This window comes from Anopheles moucheti, chromosome 2, assembly GCF_943734755.1.
Source record: "Anopheles moucheti chromosome 2, idAnoMoucSN_F20_07, whole genome shotgun sequence".
Lineage (NCBI taxonomy): Eukaryota > Metazoa > Arthropoda > Insecta > Diptera > Culicidae > Anopheles > Anopheles moucheti.
In genome coordinates, this window is record NC_069140.1 from 89,855,917 (window position 1) to 89,882,832 (window position 26,916).

Below are 26,916 nucleotides of genomic sequence, written 5' to 3' on the forward strand. Positions count from 1 at the left end.
GAACGTCCAGCAAAGCCGTGTATAGTGTGAACATTACCCATTTCGGTCCCTTCAGCGTGACACGTGCTCCGGCGTTGGCCAATTATTTCACCGTTTTTGTGGTGTTATTAAGAATGTTTATCTGACTGACTCAGTGTTCGGGGTCAGCATTGTTATGTATCAACCTTGAGTAAGTGTCAATGAGACATTGACACTTGGATAAGTTGAACTAATACGTTAGATCGTCATCGTCTAGTAGACATCGACGTCGGATTCCTCGCTAACAAGTCTTTCCTTTTTCTACTACTTCTGGTTTATTATCCCTCATGTTAATTTTAATAAGTTGCTCAATAAAGAACAAACTCAATACGCAACACTTTGGTGTCAGAAGTGGGATAGTCCAGGATACGTGTAAGATACATCGGAGAAAGCGGTAAAGTGTGACATCGGCTGAAAACCATCGATACATCACCTACACACATCCTACATCGAAAAGAGAACGATGGAAAACCAGAACAAGGAACTGATGGAAGCATTCTCTGCAATGCTTGTCCAGGCCATTAAGTCATCCATAGGGCCCGCCGCTGAACAAGTAAGTGCAACCCTACATCGAACAAATGAAAATGACGGAACATCTCACCCGAAAGCACCGAACATCACAATGCCGGAGTACCGTGCCACCGAAGGATCAACCGTAGCCGACTACTTTAACCGATTAGAGTGGGCGCTACAACTGAGTAAAATTCCGGAAGCACAGTACGCGGATTACGCTCGTGTGTACATGGGTGCTGAACTTAACATGTCGTTAAAGTTTTTAATCGCACCAAGGCTGCCACAAGATATTATTTACTCAGAACTACGCAAAACATTGGTAGCTCACTGGGACGAGAAAAAGAACAAATACGTGGAAAGCATAAAATATCGGACAATCGTGCAACAAAAGGGCGAATCAATAGCACAATATGTACTGCGACTCAAACAAGGATCAGCCTACTGCGAGTATGGAGATTTTTTGGATCGCATGCTCGTTGAGCAAATGCTACATGGCTTGCTAGAGCGAGACATCTGCGATGAAATCATAGCGAAAAATCCATCCAGCTTCCGAGAAGCCCTCGACGTAGCTCTCGCGTTAGAGGCAACGCACAAGATAGCTAGAGATATCAAAACGACATCCACTCCCGAATCGACTAACAGACTAGGTTTTGAAAAACCGAATGTTAAGAAATCGCAGAAGTGGCGGAACACTCCAAATAAACTACCTACGAACGCATCACGAAACACACCATCTAGCAAGGCACATGGTAACCAATCAATGGTTTGTAATGGCTGTGGAGATCAACACCCAAGAAGCGAGTGTCGTTTCCGTAGCGCTAAATGCAACATATGTTACAAAAAAGGTCACCTCGCTAAGGTCTGCAAATCTGGTAAGTTTAACCATAACCGTTTGTCGCAAAATTATCCCTCACCGTCCAGTGGTATTGACCAAGTGCAACGACTCAATCATATCCATCACATCCCGTCGAGTGAGAAGAAAATGATAGACGTTAAGATCGACGGTAATTCACTCAAAATGGAACTGGATACGGGCGCACCTTGTGCTATTATAGCAGAAAACACCTTACGGGCAATGAAACCACACGTGATTTTACAGCCAAGCGATAGACGATTTTCCAGTTACACCGGGCATCAGGTTAACTGCATCGGTCGTACGTGGGTAAACGTAACGATTGGAACAGTCACACGCAAGGAGAAACTCTATGTAGTATCCGGAGTATACGAGACACTCATGGGGCGAGAATGGATCTCACACTTTGTAGATCAAATCGATTTAAATAATATGTTCTCGGAACATACATCCATACACTCAGTGACCGATAATGCATTGAATCCAGAACGTGAAATGCAGCTGACGAAATTGTTAGACAGCTTCGCTAATGTTTTCAACGACTCTGCAGGTAAGCTGATAGGACCTCCAGCAAAAGTACATTTGCGGGAAAACACAACCCCAGTGTTTGCCAAAGCACGCGACGTCCCTCACGCGTTAAGAGAACGATATGCTGAGGAGATTGACAAAAAAATAAGATCAGGGTTTTACGAAAAGGTCGAGTATTCGGAATGGGCATCGCCGACACACGTAGTAGTGAAGAAAAATGGTAAGCTGCGAATAACTGGTAACTATAAGCCCACGGTAAACCCACTTATGATTATAGATGAGCACCCGATTCCACGAATAGAGAATATTTTTAACCGAATGAAAGGAGCTTCTCTCTTTTGTCATCTAGACGTCACCGACGCGTATACACACCTTCCGATAGACGAACAGTTCCGCCATGTTTTAACTCTGAACACAACAACGCATGGGCTTATTCGACCAACCAGAGCTGTATACGGTGCCGCCAACATACCAGCTATCTGGCAGCGTCGTATGGAAGAAATTCTACTAGGACTTACAAACGTCGTAAGCTTCTATGACGACATTATCGTCTTCGCAAAAGATTTCGAAGAGCTTCTTCAAGCTTTAACGAACATTCTAGGCAGAATCAAAGAAAGCGGTTTGAAACTGAATAGATCGAAGTGTGTCTTTGCTACATCATCCCTCGAGTGCTTAGGGCACCGTATTGATCGCGAAGGTCTTCACAAATCCACGAAACACATCGAAACGATTCGAGATGCACCACAACCGTCTACTCCCGAAGAACTGCAGCTATTTTTAGGTAAAGCTACATATTATGCCGCGTTTATACCCGATCTATCGACAAGAGCCAAAGCTTTACGCGAAATGCTGTCAGCCGAGTCTTTCCAGTGGACACCAGAAGCAGAAAAAGCCTACCACAATATCAAAAGCATCCTAGTTTCACCGCAAGTCCTTATGCAGTACGACCCAACACTACCCCTAATATTGGCAACGGACGCAAGTAAGACTGGTCTCGGAGCAGTACTTTCTCACCGGCTAAGTAACGGGACAGAACGACCCATAGCGTACGCAAGCTATACCATGTCAGCAACGGAGCAACGATATCCAGTTATCGATAAAGAAGCTCTTGCAATAGTATGGGCCGTGAAAAAGTTTTTCAACTATTTATATGCTCGGAAATTCACCCTCATAACAGACCACAAACCGTTGACGCAGATACTGCATCCCGAAAAGTCGCTGCCAACACTTTGCATAAGTCGCATGGCAAATTACGCAGACTACTTAGCGCACTTTAACTTCGATGTGGTGTACCGCTCGACAAACGCAAACAAAAATGCCGACTATTGTTCCCGCATACCTAGTTTTGCAAAATATTGTGATGTCCACAGTCTTTCTCTTCGCAGGGGAGGGAATGACGATCAAGATGATTTCGAAGGCTTTATGCTTAACCAAATCCAACAGCTACCCATTAAAGCCGAACAAATCGCACGAGAAACGCGAAAAGATGAGAAGTTAGGAAAAATCCTGATAGAACTCGAAATGGGACGTAACTTATCACAATGCGGATATAAATCACCCGAAGCAAAGTACACCATGGTCGCCAATTGCTTGCTGTATGAACACAGAGTAGTCATTCCCGATATCCTCCGTCCGGCAATACTTCAAGACCTTCACGCAGCACATATCGGAATGGTGAAAATGAAGTCGCTCGCACGATCATATGTTTACTGGCCAGGGATTGACAAAGACATCGAACAGCTGGTCAAAGCCTGCCATGAATGCGCACAGACAGCAGCAGCACCTCCTAAGTTTAACCAACACCACTGGGAGTACCCATCCAGTCCCTGGGAGCGTGTGCATATCGATTATGCTGGACCCGTCGCAGGCGCAATGTTGCTGATCATCGTTGACGCATATAGCAAGTGGGTTGAGGTGAAAGTGACTCACTCAACTACAACTGAAGCAACGATAAAGATACTTGATGAACTATTCGCATCCTACGGAGCACCTCTCACTGTAGTGACAGACAATGGACCGCAATTCACTGCTGAAGAGTTTAGCGCATTTCTCCAACGTAGCGGTGTCAAATTTCACAAACGTTCCGCACCATATCATCCGGCAACCAATGGCCAAGCAGAGCGGTACGTACAGACTGTTAAGCGAGCTCTGAGGGCTATGCATTCCTCAAGCACCACACTGCAAGCTAATCTTAACAAATTCCTGCTCCAATACCGCAAAAGTCCGCACAGTGAAACCGACGAACCTCCAGCGAAACTCTTCCTGGGACGCAACATCCGTTCACGTCTCGATTTGGTCCGTCCACAAGATATCCAGAGAAGAACAGCAGAGAAGCAACGAGTCGCTTTCCAGCCAACCTATCGTACATTCGAGCCAGGGCAACTCGTCTATTGCCTCTCGGGCAATCCAAGAATGGATAAGTGGATCCGAGGATCAGTGGTAACTCGTTTGGGCGATCTTCACTACTCCATCGATTGCGAAGGTAACCTCATGAAACGCCACGTAGATCAGATACGACCAGCACAAGACAACAACAGGATGGTTAAACAACGTACTGTACACGAACCGCCTCAAACGCCTGAGGTACATCGTCGCAGACGCTACTACGGGACAGCTGATTCTCCACCGACATCTCTGGGCTCTGAGTCCCCGCGTACAGAGTCAGTGTCACTCGATTTATCAGATTCATCCACGGCATCCGATTTACCGTATGGCACCCCGACAGGAAGTCCGATCCGAACCAGTGATACGCCAATAGCCGTTCGTCGTTCAACAAGACAACGCAACCCGCCTTCACGATACTCGCCGTAGTGTGTCTCTAAGAAGGGAGGAGTGTTATGTATCAACCTTGAGTAAGTGTCAATGAGACATTGACACTTGGATAAGTTGAACTAATACGTTAGATCGTCATCGTCTAGTAGACATCGACGTCGGATTCCTCGCTAACAAGTCTTTCCTTTTTCTACTACTTCTGGTTTATTATCCCTCATGTTAATTTTAATAAGTTGCTCAATAAAGAACAAACTCAATACGCAACAAGCATATTTTAGGACTCGAGCAAGACCTGCTAAAGACTAATGAAAAAAGGGGGAAAAGTGGGCTCACTACAGAAGGTAAGTGTAAATGTCTTGTGCGCATTAACATGGAACATGTTCCGGGCGAATAGCTGATGACATTTCGAGCACAATGAGCCCACTGTCAGCAGTTTTCCGTCACTGATCGCTCATTTTCCCGCACGGCACTAATGAAAAAATAATCTGTTATAAATTTAATTTGGTACTCCGATTACAGGTCCTGCCGGTTGAGGCCGTTGCGGGACAGATTATGAGCCGCACATAATCCTCCGCACAAAAGCCCTGTGTGTTCGTGTTGAGTGCGGACGAGGGTTAAAATGAGCGCTGGAGAGTGGCCTGGTACAAGCAGTGCCGGACAAATCAATAAGTGGATAATAACAACTTTTGCGCGGGATCAGTGAAAGGATGCCCACCCTCACCCAAGGCAGGGAGACTTGTGCCGATTCTACCGATTCCACCGGGCGAAGCGTAATAAAGCGCACTGGCCGGTACGGGAGGATAACACATAAGGCGCTTAATTATGGGCTGCGTGAAACTCGTCTGCCGAGTTGACTAATTGTCTGACTTTCAGTTTCCATACCCAACCGGCGGTGATGGATGGCCGCCAGCGGTGCTCCCAGTTGCGCCCCGCACGATGATTGAGCCGTTTTGGGGGTGCTGAAACCACCGCAGTTGGCCCGGGTTTGTCGGGTGGATAGACGCGATGAAACCTTCTTCTTTATTTTTGATTACACGGTGCAAACGGTGCAAACGATGTACGATGTGAACTGTTTTGCATGCGCGACCGCTGATGATGGCTGAGGCAAAATGATGATTGCAAACACCGAGTGTCAAGATAGGCACAGTTGCGGCAGTTGGACGAGAATGTAACAAAAGGGAAAACAAAAGGAAACCGCGTGCGTCTTACGATTAGGATCAATGGAAAACAGGGCCGTTTTTGACGGTCTGCTGCATTTAATACACTGTTTGTTATAATCCAATAAGGCATACACTGCCTGCCACTAGTTTTGCTTAGTCTTGTTGAATTTTCCACAATCATGAATGTTTCACGTTCTTGGTATTGCTAGTTTAAGGAACTTCAATAACGATTTTATTGCTTCATCATCTTTATCTCTATTTTTAAACTAATTTGTTGATTGTGGATGTTATAAGAATATGTTACTTGTTTATTCTCACCATTTATTAATTTAATTGTATGATTTATATGACTTGTTTATTATTGTATACTTTACAATAATGCTTTTTTATAAGTTTAAAAATACTTCATCAAATTTTTACTTATGAAAAAAATAATCACAAAATTAATGCAGTTTCTATCAGAATTGTAAAGCCAGAGAACCAAGAATAAACCAAAAAAGTTATTTATAAACAGTGTGTTTTACCGTTTTTCATGATAGTTGCAATTTTATGCTTAAGGTCTTTTAAACATTTTCACCTCATCAAAAACTGATTTATTTAAAATGATCTATTTATTTCCTAATGAGGCCGCTTACGAGATATCATTTGAAGTTTTTATTTGATTTTTATAACAAACCTTCAAACAAGTGTTTATTATAATTTTCGTTTTGACACATCAATTCAAGAAATGAAAACTGATTGTAAAATAGCAGAAAGCATCTCGAAAAATTATAAAACTGTCGTGAATAATTTTTCAAATATCTGAAAGGGTCATAAATATAGATTAGTGTTTTGATATTTGTTGATTTTTAGCTTTGTATAACAAATAATATTTTTTATCAATTTATTTGGAATTAAATTTCTTGGTCAGTATACTTACCATACTACAGTTATACTACAGTCAGTATAAAACTATAAAATTTTCAGTTTTCGGCTTGTACTCAGCTTGAACTCCAGGATAATGTTTTTTGCCTAAAAACACCTTCCAATGAACGTTTTGTCCTTGGCGCTTTTAGTCCTTGCAAACGTGTAAGGCCACCACATTCGCATCCAAACTCCTATTTCACATTGTTGAAATTATTTCCCCATTGCCCAAGGTCATCCGAATGTGCAATGCCCAACAACGGAATTAATTGCCCATTCTAATAAACTCCACCAAGCATTTTGACATTCCTGTTATTTACGATCCTTTATTAACCGTCGCCGGTGCCCGCGCGCTCACGCTGGCAGAATGTTAATCCATTCGCTTTCATCGTCGCTTTCACCACACAGCCAAAGGGTGCAACCCGAAAAACCCCATTTTGCACCCGCCTTTTGTACGACCGTCGGGCGCATAATTTATGCGTAATCATGACAGGAATTTGTAGCTTATTGAATTCCGCCCGCACTCATGCTAATCCTGGCCGCACATTTCGAGCACTCTCGCCGGCAGGGTAGCATTGCTTACTGCACTGGTGGAGGTCACCGTCAGCACAGGCTTGAACGATGACTTCTAAATCCATTGTCTTTACTGGTGGTGTTTTTTGTGTTTTTTTGGTGAATCGTAGCGTATTTCCGACGCAGTTTGCACTACGGGACACTATTCCGCAAGGATCTTCCGTGATGGTTTCTCCGACAAAAGGACTCTCGACCATACTCGGGGTCGGGTGGACAATGTTCACAGATTTGCTTTCCAACGCAACTACAATCAGGGAACTGCAAGAACTGAGTGGAAAGATTAAAATGTTTGCGTGCCACTAAATTAAATTATCTTATTATGTGTGTGTTTTTTTCTGCTGTTGCTTGCAATGTAACGGCGCGTTTTGAAAGTCGAAGCAGGAGTCGGAATCGTCGTACCGCGTCGGAAGGATATTATAATTCGATTATAATTTCAGTCAACTATTTACCATTGACTCCCCTTCCGGCATGGCCTCCTACAACTTTACTTCCACCAGCTGTATGATGCTGAATTTTCATCCCTTCTTCTCCCACACACACACACACGCACACTCACTAGGTGTCCACCCCGGAGAAGACACACCCGTCAGACCGACCGAGTCAAGTGATGTCATCAATAATGGTGGTGGGTGATGCTTTTACCCATTTACGGTCGCTATAAACATTCATTAGTTATTTATAACGTTGTGTGCCGGGTGCTTGGGTGCTTCTTATTATCATCAGATTATAACAAATTAAACTATCGTTCACTCTGGTCGCTTAGAACCACGGTTTGTCTATTTATTATCCCTTTTGTACGCCATAGGGCACAACATCGGCGGAGTGTATAATTGGATTTTATCTCTTTTAAAGTCGCTTCAGCTAGCATTAAGCAGCGAGAAGGTAGTCTTTTGGTGGTATGACGCATTCAATTTGCTACTTTTATGTTTCGCTTCATCGACTTAAAATTTGTGAAGATTCGATCCTTTGCACTATTTCGGAAAGTTTGGCCTAAAATTGAATAATAAATTCAGAAATTTCGATTATAAGGAGAGAAAATCTTAAGTATATTTGAAACACATTCAACCACATACATATTTTAATGTTTTATCTCTTGAGAATAAAACTAAAACTTAAATAGATGCATAATTACATATATAAATAGATGCTTGAAACTATATATGTAATACAAAACATACCGTTTGACACTTTATGTTCGCATATTTATTATTATGTCATGTTTTATCCTCGTAAAACAAAATATTTCTTTTTGTGCCTTTGACATCATTTAAAAATTTAGCAGTTTTTTGATTTTAGGATTCTGATTTTTTAGAAAAATATTGTTTGTTTTTAAAATTTGTTTTGGTTTCTTTTATATTACTTGTAAAGAATTCTTAAAATTTCTATACTAATTGTATAAACAAGTATCGTTGATACAAAAGCAATATGTAAATGTACAGCAAGTGTCAAATTTATGCTTGATTATTTGAATGAATTATGTATGAAATAAAAGTCTTATAATTTTATTACGCACTGTACCGTTTATTTAATATTATTTACTAACTTAATGATTTGAAATAGCATGAAATATTGAATTCGTTTGTTTAATCTTATTTTTTAATATAACAATTATATGTTTGCTGGTTTAATTAATTTTTGAAACACTTTGTTCATTAAATAATATAAAACTCTATTCGAAACTTTGTACACATGAAAGCTAACAACCATAATTCCCCATGCATCAATACAACTTTAAACTGATACGCTTCTTATCGCTCGACAATCGATTACACCGAACATAAGGATTAGCGAAACCGACCATAACTCGCATTTTGATAATACGCAACAAATCCTCCATTTCAATTCACCATCCACTTGACACGATAATTATAAAATTGATAAACAAGATCTGAAATCTGTCGTGGAATTAAATTAAAGTAAGTCACTCCGGGCGGGGGTGTCGCGAAGTTGCCCATTTACCGTACCTGCTGCCACACCGACATTTCGGGTTTCCCGCCTACTGTTACCCAAATTCCCACGGGGCCCCGACAATCGGGGCCCCGATGTGTTTGATGAAGTGCAAACGCATTATCAACGCTACCGCGATCAACTTTTTTTTTGGTCGGTTTACCGTCAGGCGAATTGTTCTGTTTGGTGGTGTTGAGAGTGTACCGTACCCTTTTCTTTCTATTCCGTACGGAGCACAGTGAAAGTGAGGTTCACTGGGCGAGGGAATCATCCTTTCGCTTCCAAGCCTTACTGTGGCCGTAATGCCACCGAAGCGACCGATTAGATACGCGTTGTACAAACAGACACCATATGATCAAGTTGCTTACCGTTTTACCCCGTTTAGGGACGTTCGGGAGTTAACGGTTCATTGAAAAAGCGCCCGGGAAAATGGAGGGAATCGAACCTGCTGCGACCGGACAACAAACGGAACCGGGGTGTTAGTTTGTCAATGAATAATAATAATCACCCTCATCAGCATCGTTCCACCCCTCCTTAGGTGCTGACCTTAATCTGCGAAATGTTCTACCGAAGAGGGATCGATTGGCGCACAGCAACAGTAGGGACGTCGTACCGTTCGGACGCAATCGGTGGCAGGTTGTGTTGTGTAACGTTTACCGTGACAAACAACGACTTAACAGCTTCCCTGACGGATGGGTACGAAGGGATTCGACGGAATTCTCCAAGGTATAGGAGAGAATTAATTTCGCTGTAAAGGCCACCAACATCATCCAGATGGGTTTTAAGAACCGTGCAGCACAACCGCATTGGCGAGAGGGAATTTATTCGGGTAATGGCTTCTTAAAGTTTATCTACCAGAACGGAAGGATGCTTTAGTAATAGAAAAAAAACCAGCTTACATTAAATTGTCAATTTGGTTTTGTTTCTCTCAATAAAATACATGCATCATCGTTGTTCTTCGACAGCTACTCGAACAGAATACTTCAGTCTCAGTCAGTTGAGTAAGTCAGTGTGATGTGTAGGACGACTTCCAAAATTCACCGATCACCTATTTTTAAAAAAATTCTGGGTCATTCGATATTCTTTATTAGGTAAACTGATAGTGTCACCATAATTTTAACGTTAATCTACAACTCGGAGTTCTAAGATCACCTTCATAACCTTCAAAATTGACTTCAAATCTTGGATATCCATATGTCCATAGTGCGAAGACCTTGCTTGTTGGTATATAAGTACCATGAGAGTCCTGTATCGTCTAACATCTAGCACACATGGAAAATTTGTCTAGAATTCCAACAGAGATCCTTTTACCCAGGGAATTCTGTTGTAGAGCTTATGTTCTGCCATCTTCTACCAGATCTTTTCGAATAATCCCGAAAACAATATGAACAGTGGTTGATTCTCCGTGTCGGAATGAGACAAATCTTGTTCCTGAAGTATATTCCACGTAGTTGCTACAGTCTAGCTAATCTCTCTTGGTGTTTATAGAAGACATTAAATACTTCCTCTAGTTTTAGTCTTTTTTTGGTCAGTTTAGCTACTATTCCGACGGTATCTAATGACAATTTAAGACTAAATGCTCCATTGAATCCGGAGAGCAACATAAAAAATAATGCCCTTCTCGACAGAAATATCCTAAAACAATCGCTACAAATATTCGCGTAATTTTAAATTGAATCTATCAGATGCCTTTATAAGGCTCCGGTATCTCTTTCTCTATATAAAGACCCCCACTAGTTCGCAAACACCGACCTAGTATTTCTTGGCAATTCAATCACATCAAACCAGATAATACTGATACACCACCAAAAAAGCGAGGAGGATTAGTTAATTGAATTTTATCCTCTGCTTTGTGCGGCCGCATCTTCGCACACACGGCCGTTGATCTAAATCTTACGCCCAATTGATGCAAGTCCGTCCTGCCGAAGTTGGTGAAAACGGGAATGAGAACTGCTTCGAGTTTCATCCTCGTTCGTTCTCCCCACCGCAATTCACACACTCAATGTGCTGAACGAATCATCCGCAACAGTAACAACATGTCGATATTAATAACATAATGATAATCTATCGACAACGCAACCCACACGTCCAGGGTTAAAGGGAAAACTAAGGTCAGGGGTGTTATGCGCCCCTCCAATCACTTAGGAATTGTTGCTGGGTCGTTTCGGATACTTCATCGATTTTGGCGAAAGTTCGGTCACCGTGGTCATCGTGCTCCGGACAGTTAGATACATCGTATGTCTATTAATTAGATTTCATTTGCCCCGCTTTTCGGTGTGGTCAATTGTGTGCTAAACGATGGGTAGTGATTTAATTGAATGTTCCTCCACAAAACACATAAAACTAGGCGCGTCTGTCGCGTTGCTGTTTATTCGTAAGAAAGCGTGGCACACTTGATGTTGTTGAAATGCTTTCCCAAGAATTGCAGAGTTAAAAGCTTCCATTTGCGTAATAATCTTCCCGAAAACTCCTTTTCCTCACTAGAAGAAGCAACTTATGAAACATTTCCGTAAAATCACTCAATTTACTAAAAACATGTTTTACGATCAATTTGTTTCGTTTTCTTTCTCTCTTTCTCTTTCTTGCTCTCTTTTCTTCTTTCGTGTTTTTTTTTGTTTTGTTCTCTTCAACCCCCCCCCCCCCCCACCTCTCCCCCTTAAAATGGTTCTTCCTTCCACAGGTGTGGTTTCAGAACCGGCGAGCCAAATGGCGCAAGACTGAAAAGTGCTGGGGCCGCAGCACGATCATGGCCGAGTACGGGCTGTACGGGGCGATGGTGCGCCATTCGCTGCCGCTGCCGGAAACGATCCTCAAGTCGGCGAAAGAGAACGAAACCGTCGCGCCGTGGCTGCTAGGTATGCATCGGCCGTCGGCCGCGTTACCAACGGCGGACGAGACGCACGAACCGGGCGGTACCAACGGCATGCTCGACTACTATCGCAACTACACCAGCCCTACTGACATTAACTTGTCCGTATCCGTTTCGTCTTCAGGCATGCACAAGAAGTCGCTCGAGGCGGCCGAAACGCTCAAAAACTCCGAAGATAACAGTGACCGTGAAGAGACACGGACGGAGTCGAGCGAAACGAGCGGCGGGTCGGGGGCCGCCCTTCACTGCACCCTCGGCTCCTCGCCCCTCAAATCGCCGACGATCGCGTCCGAAGGGTCCGGGTGCAGCGGTGGCACCGGCAGCAGAGGTGACTGCGGTGGAGAGGGAGGTGGAGGAGCGGGCGGAGGGAGCGTATCGGCGCTGAATGGGAAGCACGCGAACACCTCGGCAAGGGCGGCAATGGCGAAGATGTCACGGTACGGGCTTGGGTCACCACCGCCCACCGGTGGGCGGCCACATTCACCCTCCGTTACACCACCGGCCTCGGTACATCCGCATCATCCACCACCTGCTCACCCGTCCTCGTTGGCCGCCCACCCGCTAGCCCATCCGGTGGCGAGCGGACACCCGACGGTTCAACCGACGACGGCGGCCAGCACCGGCAGCGCGATCAAGCTGCAACCCCGATCACCACCCTTAGGGACGTCTCTTGCCGGTGGCGGTGGTGGTGGTGGTGGTGGCGGTGGTTCGACCGGTGCTTCCGGCGCCGGCGATCACCTGTCACCGGTGGGGCATGGGCACGGGCCGCACCATACGGGAGGCATTCCACCCGGACTGCCCGACGGTGGTGGCGTTGGGGGTGGAACGGCGGACTTCCTGCACGCGGCCACCAACAACAACTATCACCCCGAAAACGACCACGAAGCGTTTAGGTGGGTTGACTACAAGGATCCAGTCGCGTTCATACGGTGATTTTACATTTCTTTGCTATTAACTATTGACCAAATGCTGTTTTCTTACCACTTTTTCTATCTATCGCGCATTAGTTTGCTGGTTGTTTGCTAATTATTACAGTGCGTAATATAATTATACGGCCTCCTGCGTTAAATCGTTACTCGTTGAAGTTTAAGTCATATTGTACAATATGACAGCCTCCAATGAAGGTTATTTTAATATTTTATTGACAGATGTTTATAAATATTTGCCTAAAATAGAATACATTAGTTTTTTCTGTCTTAAACATATGTTAAATTGCAACTTTGGAAGTGTGTTAATTGTTAGGTTGTTCAAACATGAACGTAACTTTAAAGTATCTTGAAAAGTTTTAAAAATGTTTTAGACAAGATATGTTAGGCTTGTCGAGACTTGAATGAGCCAAAAGTCTGTTAAGTCAGTCTGAACCAACTTATGTTTTGTTGTTCATGCCTAATTTAAAATAAGGAGTTTGCTCGATTGATACATTCAAATTGTTTTATTTATCTTTTATTTAACTTTTCAAACTGTTTTATTTATGAATGAAGTATAAATTGTTTACAAGCAAAGTTTTCTTTAACTTCACAAAACTTCCATTTCGTCTTACTTATTATCTTGATTTTCTATTCTCAAACAAATGGCCGTATAGTTGTGTTGCACACTGTAGTTTGTATCTAATGAGTTTGCATTGATTTTCTCTTCTTTTATACTTCTCTTTTCTATTTAGTAGTTCTTGTTGTTTTTTTAACTCTCAAACTTTTCAAACATTTTTAAAATTTATATATTGTGTTACTTGTGTTAACTTTATTTACCTCAAATATTGACACGAAGTGTTTCTAACATTACTTTCGTCTTTCCGTCTCCCACAGGAACAACTCAATCGCTTGCCTGCGGGCGAAAGCACAGGAACACCAGGCCCGGTTGCTCAACAGTGGGCTACTGCTGCAGGTCCGCTCGCTCGCCGGTCTTCAAACGCATCCGGCGTTCGACGGTAGTTCCGTGCCGTCGTTAGCCTCCCCGTACGATGGCACCTGTTCGGTGGCAGCCCACGCAGCCCTACACGCCCAGCAGCAACGCACACCGCCTCCATTACCACCCCAGTCCTCGCTCGACGGGACCCTTTCGTCCGCGGCCCTGCTCGAAATCGATCGACAACGGGCCGAAGCGAACAGCAGCAACGGATCGGCCATCTCCGTAAAAGGTGCCAGCAGCAGCCCGAACGTCAGCACTTTTTGACAGCATTTATAAGCTGATCACGACCCATCTCCATCGCTCCACCAGCAGCTGGGACAACGGACATCACACACAGACACACTCGAACTAAAAACATCCCCTATCGCAACGGCTCATCAGATTTGTGTAAAATCAATAAGAAAACAAACAAGTACAACGAATCGAAACGAATCGATCATTATTTAGGATGTATTTAAAAAAATTTAAACCAAAGACGGGCAATCGAACAAGCGCCGGGATGGTGGGAAGCACTAGAACTGCCTAGTGTAGTGGACGGCTTCCTCCGCGCCGAGAGGTTCTTTAGTATGACAGTTTGCCCGAGGTAGGATCGGTGTAAGATTGAAGACTCGTGTTACTAAATTATTGTTTTATTTTTCGTTCGTATCGTGACGTTAATGGAGACGGTTGCACGCACTCGGCTGCTCGATGGATGCAACGGCCACGCGCAGAAACACAAAGAAAATACACAATTGTACATACACAAGCTATACAATGCGTTTACACAGCCTGTAAAACACACGTATATTTTTCTTCCTCTTTTACGTGCAATTCATCTGAAATGAGCCTAAAATCTTAACTAAATGGAACGAGCAAAGCATCGCGGCGCGCCCTTTGCTGGGCACACAAATGAAGTAAATACTTATATATAAATATATATATATATATCGTAGGTGATACAGTAAATACGTAAATGTGCGTGTCTGGAGGGGGAGGAAAAACGTTGGCTAGAATATATATACACATTTAAGCGAATAGGAGCACACACTGATGCGCAAGCAGAGAGGATCATTCTTAACGTGATCGTACCATCGGGATATTCAGATATGCTTGTACATAGAGAATGAAGCAAGAAACTAATTTATTTCAATCCCAAAATGGTAAATGTCGTTGCAGACAAGAATGTTCGATAATTTGGAAATGGACACACAGACGATTGAAATGCAGAAGCTGTTCAAACGGCCATACATTAGATAAGCACAATCAAACGATTCAGTAACAGAACGAATAAACAATCAAATCGTAAGCCCAGCGGGGCGAAATGGCAAACGGAACACACCCAACAACTTTGTAATAGATAGGAATGCACGCATGCGTGATGGTATTTACCTAAGTTCAATTAATCCGTATTTGTTTAAAGTTTTGGCATTATTTGGCACCCGCACAACTGAGCCCGTGTGCTCGTTTTAAATAGCAGCAAACAAAATCTTTTATTTCTGAACAAAACTCGTACAACGTTCCGTTCCCAAATGCACAAACTGCATTGCATTGCAGGTGGTAAATCTTTGAAGACGCATTCTACTGCCTGCCAACCACGAAAGAAAGTGTGTGTGTGTATAGCGGGTGAGTGTTAGAAAAGTTACTTGAAAGGAAAATAAAACGAATCGAACAAAAAACCGAGTAAAAGCAAACAAATAAAGAAATGTAACATGTGAACATTTAAAACGTTTTAAACATGAAATGCTAAGGAATGAAAAGAAATTATGGATCTGCGTTCATGTAGAGGTAAGTATTGTGTGTGAATATTGCCCAGTTTGAAATTTTTATTGTTTTCTATTGTTTTTTAAAACGTAAAAAGCCACAAAATACGTTTAATCAAGAGCAATTTAAAAAACATTAACACGCTCAGCGTTACACGTGACAGCGCCATCTAGCGGAAAGTTGTGCAAGCAACAAGGCTCTCTCACCAGCTCACCAAAATATCTCACCATCTCTCAGCTGTCATATTTGTCACACGGGTGTGCGAGAGTGTGCGTGTGGTTATTTGTTTATTTTCTTATCCAAGCTCTGCTATTTCTTCTCACACAGTGCTGCTGCTCGTTCCTCTGCGCTGTTTTCTAGTGAAATTCTAAAATTGTGACTGAAATTCGACATACTTTCCTCGCAATCGGTATGTGTAGCTTTTTGGTGACTCTGTGATGTGAAGATTATCAATTCTACAGGGATTCCGCAAAACGAAAATCCCTATCTGGTGCATCGTAGTTCATACCAGATTGCGAATCTCACCAGCTGTTACTTCTTTCCATTCGCACATCACAGCCAAAAGCAGAGTGTGCACCTGTCTGCCTTCCCGTGGTGCAAGCTACCCGATGTGAAATCATGTCCTCGTCACCATCCGGCCTAGAGGACGGTGTGAAACTGCTGGGAACGGTACAGCGATGTGAAAGTGCAAGAAAATCGTTCGCAGGCGGTGCTGCCGGAACAAGCAAAATGATCGAAATGCAACCAGCGGAACTGTCCGAAACGGAGGACAACTCGTACATGTACTTCCGGCAGGAGGGTTTGTTTGCAAACAGTTTTCCGAAAATGAAAGAAATCCGCCGCATGGGTAAACTGTGCGACGTTACACTGAAGGTGTGTGTTTTTCATTCGGTATGTAAGGGTAGGAAAGGATTTGAATGTCCTTTTTCATTTCAGGTGGATTCTCACTCATTTTCGGCGCATCGTATCGTGCTGGCCGCAACCATTCCGTATTTCTATGCAATGTTTACCCACAACATGGCTGAGAGTAGAATTAAAGAAATCACGATGAAGGAAATCGAGCCAATGTAAGCAGAAGGATGTACCATGAAGCAAATTTCTCAAAAAATGTGAAGATATTTTGTACACGTTGTACGTTTTATCTTGCAGGGCACTGGAAAGTTTGATCAACTTCGCTTACAGTGGTCTAGTCAAAATCGATACGCAGAACGTGCAGAGTCTCATGGTTGGTGCATCGTTTCTACAGCTGAACGAAGTACGGGATGCGTGTGCTAAATTTCTCAAGCGCAAGTATGTTATTATTTACTGGTTTTCCTCGTTCTCCTTGATCATTAATATCGCCATTTTATCCTTCAACAGATTTCACCCACAAAATGTGCTAGGCATTAGGCAGTTTGCCGATACGCTCGGTTGTCCGAAGCTGATCGTATCTGCCGATCGATACATACACCAACACTTCTCCAAGGTAGCGAACGGGGACGAATTCGTCGCGTTGAGCTACAACGAGCTGATCGACGTAATAAGCCGCGACGAGCTAAATGTTAAGAGCGAAGAGTGCATTTTTGAAGCGTGCATGCGCTGGGTCAAGCACGACCAGGACGTACGTTCCGAATATCTGCCCCTGATACTGGCCAACATTCGATTGCCGCTGCTTTCGCCACAATTTCTTGCGGACAACGTTTCAACGGAAGAGTTGATCAAGACGTCACACAAATGTCGTGATCTGCTGGATGAGGCACGCGATTTTCACCTAATGCCAGAGCGGAGGGCTCTCGTGTCCACGACAAGGACTCGACCGCGATGCTTTGATTTTGTCGTTGGCTTAATCTTTGCCGTCGGTGGACTGACGAAGAACGGTGAATCGGTCAGCACGGTAGAGATCTACAATCCGGCCACGAAGGAGTGGAGCATGGGCGAAGCAATGACGATGCTACGGTCACGGGTTGGTGTTGCCGTTACCAATGGGAAGCTGTACGCATTCGGTGGATTCAATGGTACGGAACGGCTATCGACGGTGGAAATTTACGATCCACGGCAGCACCGATGGTCCCAGGGCACGGCAATGCGTTGCAAACGGAGCGCTGTTGGTGTGGCCGCGCTGGAAGATTACGTGTACGTTTGCGGTGGTTATGATGGTGTGACTAGTCTTAGCACGGTGGAACGATACTGTCCGCGGACGGACGTCTGGAGCACGGTAGCACCGATGATGAAGTACCGTTCGGCCGGTGGTGTTGCCGCACTGGCTGGCTACGTGTACGCACTCGGTGGTCACGATGGGCTCTCCATTTTCGATACTGTAGAGCGATACGATCCGTTCACCGACACGTGGACGAAGGTGATATCGATGCTGAACCGACGGTGTCGTCTTGGGGTGGCCACCCTCGGCAACAAGCTGTATGCTTGCGGTGGGTACGATGGCAACTCGTTCCTACGCTCGGTTGAAGTTTACGATCCGGTCAAGAACAGCTGGTCGCTCATTGCACCGATGAACGTAAAGCGAAGCCGGGTAGCTTTGGCCGCCAACATGGGCAAACTGTGGGCCATCGGAGGGTACGACGGCGAGTCAAATCTATCCACCGTCGAGGTGTACGATCCAAAAACCAACACCTGGACCTTCGTGGCACCGATGAAACATCACGGCGGTGGCGTCGGATGTGGTGTCATACCAACACCGTTCCAGGACTAAGCAGCTGGGTCCCTATTTTCGTGCTGGTTTAAATGTTTGAATGTAATAACACGCTGCCAAGCAGCTCACGTACCTTGCACTACCAAACACACGGCTGTCCCGACCATAGATCATCTATTCGGAACTGCAAGGCTAAAGCTACCTCCTCCTTCATCTGTCAAGCATCCTTTCGGTAACCTGCTGCAGGCCAAGATTTCATCCTATCACGCGTTGTTTAGGACCGGTAACGTAATTGCAATTAGGATCTCTTATTCGTAACTCGTAAAATTCGTCGTCATGTGCAAATTTCAGGGGAACGTAGCTAGTAGTGGAGTTAAATATATCTTTACTGTGTTAATGTGGCTCGAAAGGGAAGCCCTGGATCGAGTTTTTGTAGAAGCCGATTGGTGAATTGATCATGTCAGCAAGATACGCTCAACTTCAAACGTTGAACAATGTGTTACAGAATACACCGCTAACACCATTTCGGATGATTTAAGATCCACTCATCTCGGCTGGTTGTTCAACGATATCTTACACACAACAATAGCTCAATTATGCACGCTTAGTATATTATTCTGGTTTCGAATATTATTGCACTAGCTGTGTGTAAATCTATGTACCCCGTTAATAAGTGTTGTAAGTTGGACTGATCGCTCCAGTTGTCTAACATTATTCATCACAAGATTCATAACAAAAAATCCAAATTCGTTGTACTAAGTAAAAATGTCTATTGTAATAGTCCCGCCGTGGAAAACCTTGTTTCATTACGTTAAAAGAATGTTGAAATAAAGCAAATAAATGTTTACACATGCAGAATCAAAAGATTGTTCCAAATATATTGCCCCCAACAAAACCTTATCGGACAAATGAAACAATTGTACAAAAGGCATGAAACGAAGGGAGTCTTTTGTTTAAGTTAACTGCAAAAATGCTGCTGCCTTTATTAATTAGTACAGTTAGCTGCGCTCTACTCGGGGGTTTTACCATTCTTCGTAGCACGAAATAAAGGGGAAAAAATCAAAACATGATATAGTTGGTGGAACAGGTAGCTCCTCGGATAAAGGAACGCAACTGTGCCACGGTGTGATGTGATCGTCACTAAACTAAAAACAGCAATGTATAATACAGAAGAAACCACTGCACATTACGAACTGCAAGATACGAACGGGCGAGAGATATTGTGACGCGATGGCGACGCTTTATATCACATACGTTTATATACGTCCAAACATTGGAAGAGATGGAGATGGGTACCGGAGTGGGAAAACTGAGGGAAATCGTCTGACAAACGTGTCCGGGTGGTTATCGGCGATGCTTATCAACTTTTCACCTTCCGTTCAATGATGATCTCATCGCCGGAGCGTATGTTGTAGCTGTACAGTACCTTGTGCGGGTACTTCATCTCCTCCAGCCCTTGCAGGTCGCGGAAATCTTGATCGACGTAGAACAGTCGCATCCGGGCGGCTGGTACTTCGAATATCCTTTCCAAGCGTGATTTCAAATCACTTACCGTTCTGTTACAGCATAAAATACACGAAACAAAAAAATCGTTGAATAAAAGATTTGCTTCAAATGTTAATGAATCGGCACGTCATCCACTTACCTATTCACATCCACCGTTCGCTCGATCGCTTGATCTTCGAAGGTGAAGCGCACCTTTACCTTCCTTTCCGGACGCAGGTCAATGTTAACGAGCGGATCCAGCTGTCCATGCACGCCAATCAGCTCATAGTACCGGCGGGGCCGTTCCGCGTCCGGCTTATCGAGATAGTGGCGAATGAAGGAACGCTCGGCATCCTCCCGCTCGACGGCACCGATTGTGTCACCACCGTTCAGAATACTGATGTTTGGAAGTCGCGCTATCAATAGCTGCCGTCGTTCATGCTCCGTCGTCGAGTCTGTCCGTGCCCACAGTGGCCAGTACTGCAAGAGAATAGTGAAACAGAACCATTGAAGCAAATAGAACCAAAATGTGGGATGTTTATTTAAACAGGGAGGGGAATCGATATTGTTTACACACCTGAAGCCGGACATTGCACAGCGATGGAAAGTCCGCCAACCGATCGATATCTTCCCATGAGTCAATTTTAGCATTGCTCAGGTTTAGCAGTTTCAGATGTCTGTAATGGGAATCCGAACGGAAAATATATTAATTATCATTGAAAACGTGTATTGTAACTATCAGGACGTTCATATTTGACTTACTGAAAATATTTATGACTTTCTTCATCATTTTCGTTGCCTTGCGGATCTGTGGGTTTAAGCGATCTGTAAAGGTATCGATAATAAAAAGAAGCAATTAGGTAGGCGGAAATAAAAGTGAAAGGAACATTTAGCACGACGCGATCGATTCTCTTGCACCAAACCAATTCTAGAACGTTTATGACAAATGGAGCAAACTAATTGAGTTACATCATGAATAACGAATGATGATTTATCTTCAATCAACACTCGAGAAGAAAGTAATCGCCTCACACGTGTTTGTAAACGGTTTCCTCACCACGCCACGAATCCGCATCGGGTATTATCATTGGCTAGCCAACTTCAATGTCAAACATCTAACGCACACAACCCGTCACGCGGACAAGCCCATTCGGAAAGGGTACAATGAATTGCAACCTCTTCGCTTCATCACGCAACGCCAACGCCAACGGGGGATGACCCCCTTTCCAAAATGCTGCCACTTTATTCCGCTTCAGATGATTCAGTTTTTTGCTAAGGGCAAACGGACCATCACAGTCGGTGACCAATTTTTATCATTTTTATGGCCACCGAAAATGACACGCACAAACTAGGCTGGTGACGGTCTCGGACACATGGAGGAGGCAAAAATGGAGCAAAAACAATGTAGCTTTAAGCTCGAATTATTGTTTAAATTGATCGCAACGTTACATCACCGGCACAATAGGTACCATTGTTTATGTCAATTTTAAGCATCAACAGTGACACTAAGCAGAAGCATTAATGAATTACTATCATGTGGTTTTCGGTGGAATTTGGAGCTTTCGTTCAGTTGGTTAGTAACAAATAGAGAAATAATCGCAATAATCAAAAAAAACATTACAATTCATATTCCAAAAAGTAATGCACAGAAAGAAATACTGTAAACATCTATACTCCTAATGAGCATTCTTATCAACAGCCTTATCAGCACTCCAGGTCACAACACTTTGTTTCGCACCTAAATGATCAGATGAAACCGTTCCCACCAGGCAAAGCAAACAAATATCTTCCATCGGTCCGTCGTCGAACATTGGCAATAAGAAATTGGTGTTTTATAATTTAAAATAACATCAGCGCTAGCTCCAGCCTTTTCCCTACCTACCTTAACGGGCAGTCTGCTAGCACCAACGCTTCCAGCTGTGGAAATACTCGCCCGATGCGACAAATTTCACCCCACTCGGAAATGTAGTTCCCGGTCAGATGTAGCTTCCGTACGCCACCGTGCGGATCTGTTTGCAATGGCGGTGGTTCCACGGTGGCCGGGTCCGATTTGTTCTCCTCTGTTGGGTGCGGCGTGGACGAAGAACAAGAACAGCTGGACATGGTGTCCTCCTCCGTTTGACTAGTGGCTGTTTCGTCCTTGGTATTGTTATTGCCGGTAGCATCTGGGCTAGTGCGTTGTCCACCACCGGCATCACTGTGTCCAGCATCGGACGGGTGTCCCGTCGGATTGACTGTGTCGATCAGCACATGCGTATACTCGTTTAAGCTAAGATGTAACTCTTCAAGTGCGGGCAGCAAACGTAACAGCTTCTCAACGCTGCACCATTCCAGCTTGGTGTTGTTTAGCACAAGATTCCGAAGGTGGTCCATCTTCGTGACGGGTGGCCTCTGGATCGGGCCAGTCAGATGGTTGAGACTTAGGTTCACAAACTCTACACGTGGCATGTGCGACAGGATGACGAATACCTGCAGGAATGTATGCAGAACCAACACTTGAGCGTAAATCCATTAGCTTTTTCCTACCTCGTCATTCCAACCTACCTCGTTCCAGTTGTTTAGCTTGTTCTGCGCCAAATCGAGCTCCTTCACGATGCGACATTTTTTCTTCAAATCTTCTGGCTCCCCAGCACGATCGATATTGCAATCGTTCAGTATAAGTAACTGTGGAGTGCTGCAAACAAAAAACAAAAAAAAAGCAAACAAATGAATAGTTATTCTCATCGTCATCATCATCATCATCTTCATGTCCACCATGGATCGCATCACACAAAGAGAACATTGTACGCAGCAGAAGACTCGGAGTTGAAACGTGCAAAAACTGAGCTTATGATGGCTTTACACCCACCCAACGACAAATCCACCCAAAACCCGGGGGCGTACGGATTATGGCTCGTTTGACCACGATGAAATGCTAGAAGGTGGTGCATAATTATAGTTTATTTTTGCCAGATGATTATCATTCAGACACGGGGGCAAGGTTAAAACGCAATTTAATTTAGAAATATCAAACTAACTTTTTGCAAACCCCTTGCCGATCATCGCGCCGCCTGGCAGTTTATGGGATGTAGATTATGCCTATAATTATCTTATCTCTCTCCGCTATGGAATAACAATTGCATTAAACTATTTGTGAACGAATTAACCAATTTACAGCTATTCCTCGTGTTTATGTTTCTGGTCATTGTTTTGGTCTACAAGTACGATTCCAGAGAGTTTTATACGCATCGGTTCTACGCATCTGTTGGATGGACATCTGATAGTCACATTTTTTAATTAAATTGAGGAGATTTTATCAGCGTTTTAATTTTCTTCTTGCGAGATCGCGACCAGTTCCCAGACAAAAAAGCATATTTTGTTGTAATGGTTGCAACACGTTTACTTTTAATTATGGAAACTTAAGAATAGTAAGATAAACCTTTACATGGGTAAAAACGTACTAGTGTTGGGTACACCTGATTCAGATTCATGATTTTAAACGAATCTTTTAACTGAATGAGTGAATCTGAATCACCCAAGATTAATGAGCATGAAGGAGCTCGTTCGCTATCTATAAGGATTCGTGAATCTTTAAGGTTTAATGAATATTGTGAGAGTCGTTTCATGAATTAATTCTTCACTGATTCATTCATATGATTCAAGAGAGATTCGAACCCTGTTTGTTTCGATAAATGCAGGGCAGTATTACCGGAATACTCCTGGGAATCACAGTAAAGAAAAAAATCATAAAATGACTCGTTTAGTGTTTGGTTAATTTGATTCAGATTAATGAATGTGAAGCTCTATTGCAAAGATTCATGGGTCCTTTCAGATTTATGAATTATCAAAGATTAATGACAACCAAAGAGCTTGGAAATATTGTAACAAGTTTCCACGATAAAGATTCAAATTTTGGGGGTAAATATGCTGGAAATTAACCTGTACACATTGTGCCAATATTCAGAGCAATACTAAAAAAAATCAAACAGGACTTCCAACTAATTAATATTTTAGCTAATTTACTTAAAATAGTTTAAAAGCCCACCTTCAATAAGAAAGATATGGACAGACTAGCACAGTATAAATTCGCCTTTCGATTTCCTTGTACCAAATATGGCCATCGTTATCACAGTCAGGTTTTTATAGTTAGACAGAATCAAGCTTTTTGGAATTTTTCACCAATCCACATGCTTTATAATCATCCTTTTTTTCAAACAAAACTCCTCGATGCCCTAGTATCAATTGTTTTTGCCATTGGTTGTTGTTTCCAAGCACAATGACCACCGATCGGGGCCGTGTAGTCTGCATCGGCTTACCTTTGTCTCGGGGGCAGCTTCGGAACAAAGATAGACACCAGAACTTCCTCCTCCACGTGTTCTTCCTTCTCGTCCGGCTCCATGCCGTACTTCTCCTCCAGCGCTTCCAACAGCGTAGGCATTTTGGGGGGCAGGAACTCGCTAAACGTTACTTCGTTCTTCGATAACTTCCGGCTGGTATTATTACAACTCACAAGCACACACGCTTCCAGCTAACTTGTTCACGTACAGCAACACTATTGATCTGCGCGTATCGCGTGGGAGAGAAGAAATAAAACGGTTTAAATCGTGACCGCATGAGCAGCAACAAGGAGCGGAATAATTTAAATAAAATGCACTACAAAACGATACATAAAATCACGTTCCAACTATTGCAGACAAGCGTTCCGACTCCGTCGAATCCGATTTTATTCGGACGGAGTGTGCACAAACCAGGGTGGACGAGGGCTTTGTTTACGTTCTATACGCTCCAACACCGATCGACACAACGCGCGCGCACACACACACACTTTCCTTCTCGAAACCATTTTCACTCGCTTGCGCGGCGATGATCTGAGGGTGGTTGATTTTGTTACTACCGTCACTCCTTTTCTTCTCGCTTTGCTCTCGTTTACCTCGCATGCAATTGTGTTGCCGTAGGGTGGTGCACCACCGTAGCACCAATTTGCACCGTAACGTGTGCGCTTATTTACTATTTAAAACCATTATTATACAACACCAAGCAGCCGGCCCCAAGAGTAGGACAATCGAGAAAAAAAACACACAGAAACAGCACAAAACACACGACTAATGTGAAAATAATAATAACAATAATAATGACGCATAGCATAGCAACGGGGGTGGGGGATGATGCTTCATGCTGCCCACACCACTACATAGAGCAATCGCACCGAAGCAGTACGCACACTATCGTACCATGCACGCACGTCTGCCCAAAGTGGTTTTTACGCTATGGTCGCGAATCAGCTGTTCTTGGTGTTCGTATTTTGGGCACGATACGAACGGGTTGCGAAGGGTGGGTGGGGGTGGACGGAGTAGTAGTAAAGCACCCCTAGGAGGTGGGGTGCACTAAACTCCCTTCTCCATTGGCCTTTCCACCGCGCCACTTCGCACAAGACACCGCCACAGATCTCGCTTGCTCCATCATCTCCCCTTTCTGCTGCTGTTGCTGCTGCTGCTGACGAAATTGGTACGTCTTGTTGTTGGTGTTGCTTGTAGGTTCGCGAAGGTGAATCACGTAACAAAGAAACGGCGTACGGCGCAATCATTGTTGCAACCCGCGCGCGACCACCGCTCAATCGGCACCCAGTTACTTTTCCTCCTGGCGAGGATGTAACCTTCCTTTGCTGCCTGTGTTTTTTTTTTAATGCTTTTCGCGTGTGCTTAACCTTCTGCTGGTCAAGCCCTTGCGTTGGTTTTTGGAAATCGATCGCAGCACGCTTAGAATGTGTATGCATCATCCCCTTCCTTCGCTCTTGCAATATGGCGGTCCTGTATTGGTGGGTACCTTTGGGGGTTGTTTTTTTTTTCGTTCCTACAGGCTATTTCTCTGTACGCTCGGCAAACAGGTTTTCGAACCGCACTCGAATGATTGAATTTACTTTTCGAAACGAAGAATTTCGCCACCACCGGGATGGGAGTATATATGTGTGGAGTTTTCAGATGGGAGAACACGAATTTAGTAGCTCCACGACGTACGACGGTTAATTTTGAATTGACGTTGAGCGCCCTCTCCTGATCGGGTACTGATCGCGCGCTGTCTGACCGGGGGAAACACCACTCGCACACCAAACATCGAACCGACAATTTTACACCGAAAATATGCTCCCTTTCTGCCCTAGAAAACGAAATGTTTCACGTTCTTTTTTTTCACACATTTGATGAAGTCAAAAATAAACAGCGAAAGCATCTAAGCAACTGCGGGACTGCCCGTTCAATGTCAACATGTTAATTTACGTTTTTCCAACCTATTTTTCGTTCGCGAGAGAGTGTGTGTATTGCTCCACTGCACGCGACCTGTCCGGGTATTTACTATTGCGTGTGTTCACATATTTTCCAGCGTCCACCAACAACACCGTTCTGGACTTTCTCTTTTGGCACGTTTAGAAAAACCCTCTAATGGGGAAACTCTATCCACGATTCTTGCTACTAGTGTGTGCGTTCGTAACGATATTCCCTTGCACGGGAAGTAATTTAATTGACACTATTGTTTATTCCCACTCCTGCCGTACTTTATTGTTAACTCTTCGCGCGTACTGGCAGCAAACGAACACGACACGCGCGAGACTTTAACGCGAATGCTTCGTCCCGAACAGCAACAATCCCCTATTGGTCTCTCGCCGTTACCCGTGTGGCGCGTTTGGCATTAATCTGATGTAGGAGTGGGGATGGAAACTCGCGCACCCACATTCTACCTCGCGAACTGCACAAAGATGCTCGGTACCGATACAACCATACGGAACCATTCTTTCACAGCGTTTAGAAACGATGCAAATGTTTGTGAGGCTAAGAATGCTTTTTTTCTCTAGCATCCAAAGGTCTGATGCGCAATTTCCCTACAACGAATCGTTGTACTGTTTGTGCTTTTCTACATAAAGCATTTTAGAATATATTAAGTATTTAGAGATAGAAGCTATTAATAGCAACACATGTAAAATACCCAACGCACTTGATATTGTCCCTAGACCTTGTGACCTATTTTAAATGCACATTCATTTTTTTAACGCCCT

General features: G+C 43.8%; 3 protein-coding genes across 4 annotated transcripts in view; 2 read left to right on the plus strand and 1 right to left on the minus strand.

The window, feature by feature from the left end:
• LOC128298085 (homeobox even-skipped homolog protein 2-like) overlaps nt 1-14,305 on the plus strand; it is a 57,879-nt gene extending 43,574 nt beyond the window's left edge. The window contains exons 5-6 of the mRNA XM_053033817.1: nt 11,948-13,065; nt 13,939-14,305. Of these exons, the coding sequence (XP_052889777.1) occupies nt 11,948-13,065; nt 13,939-14,305 (1,485 nt within the window). The remainder of the gene's footprint in view (nt 1-11,947; nt 13,066-13,938) is intronic.
• A 2,055-nt stretch (nt 14,306-16,360) lies between these two features.
• On the plus strand, nt 16,361-19,255 carry LOC128310065 (kelch-like protein 18). Its single transcript, XM_053046599.1, has 4 exons — nt 16,361-16,654; nt 16,718-16,848; nt 16,931-17,071; nt 17,141-19,255. Exons 1-4 carry the CDS (start codon nt 16,400-16,402, stop codon nt 18,465-18,467), a joined length of 1,854 nt encoding a protein of 617 aa, XP_052902559.1. The 5' UTR covers nt 16,361-16,399; the 3' UTR covers nt 18,468-19,255.
• A 110-nt stretch (nt 19,256-19,365) lies between these two features.
• LOC128302996 (tubulin-specific chaperone cofactor E-like protein) lies at nt 19,366-26,430 on the minus strand. Of its 2 annotated transcripts, none has more exons than XM_053039859.1 (8): nt 26,419-26,430; nt 24,188-24,431; nt 22,437-22,566; nt 21,775-22,361; nt 20,655-20,717; nt 20,470-20,569; nt 20,053-20,372; nt 19,366-19,963 (listed from the first exon to the last, which is right to left on the minus strand). In XM_053039859.1, the coding sequence occupies exons 2-8, from the start codon at nt 24,307-24,309 to the stop codon at nt 19,768-19,770; spliced, it is 1,518 nt and encodes a 505-aa protein (XP_052895819.1). In that variant the 5' UTR covers nt 24,310-24,431; nt 26,419-26,430; the 3' UTR covers nt 19,366-19,767. The 2 variants fall into 2 exon arrangements, with proteins under 2 accessions (XP_052895819.1, XP_052895810.1); XM_053039850.1 differs by lacking the exon at nt 26,419-26,430 and adding an exon at nt 26,155-26,348.
• Nucleotides 26,431-26,916: the final 486 nt, after the last annotated feature.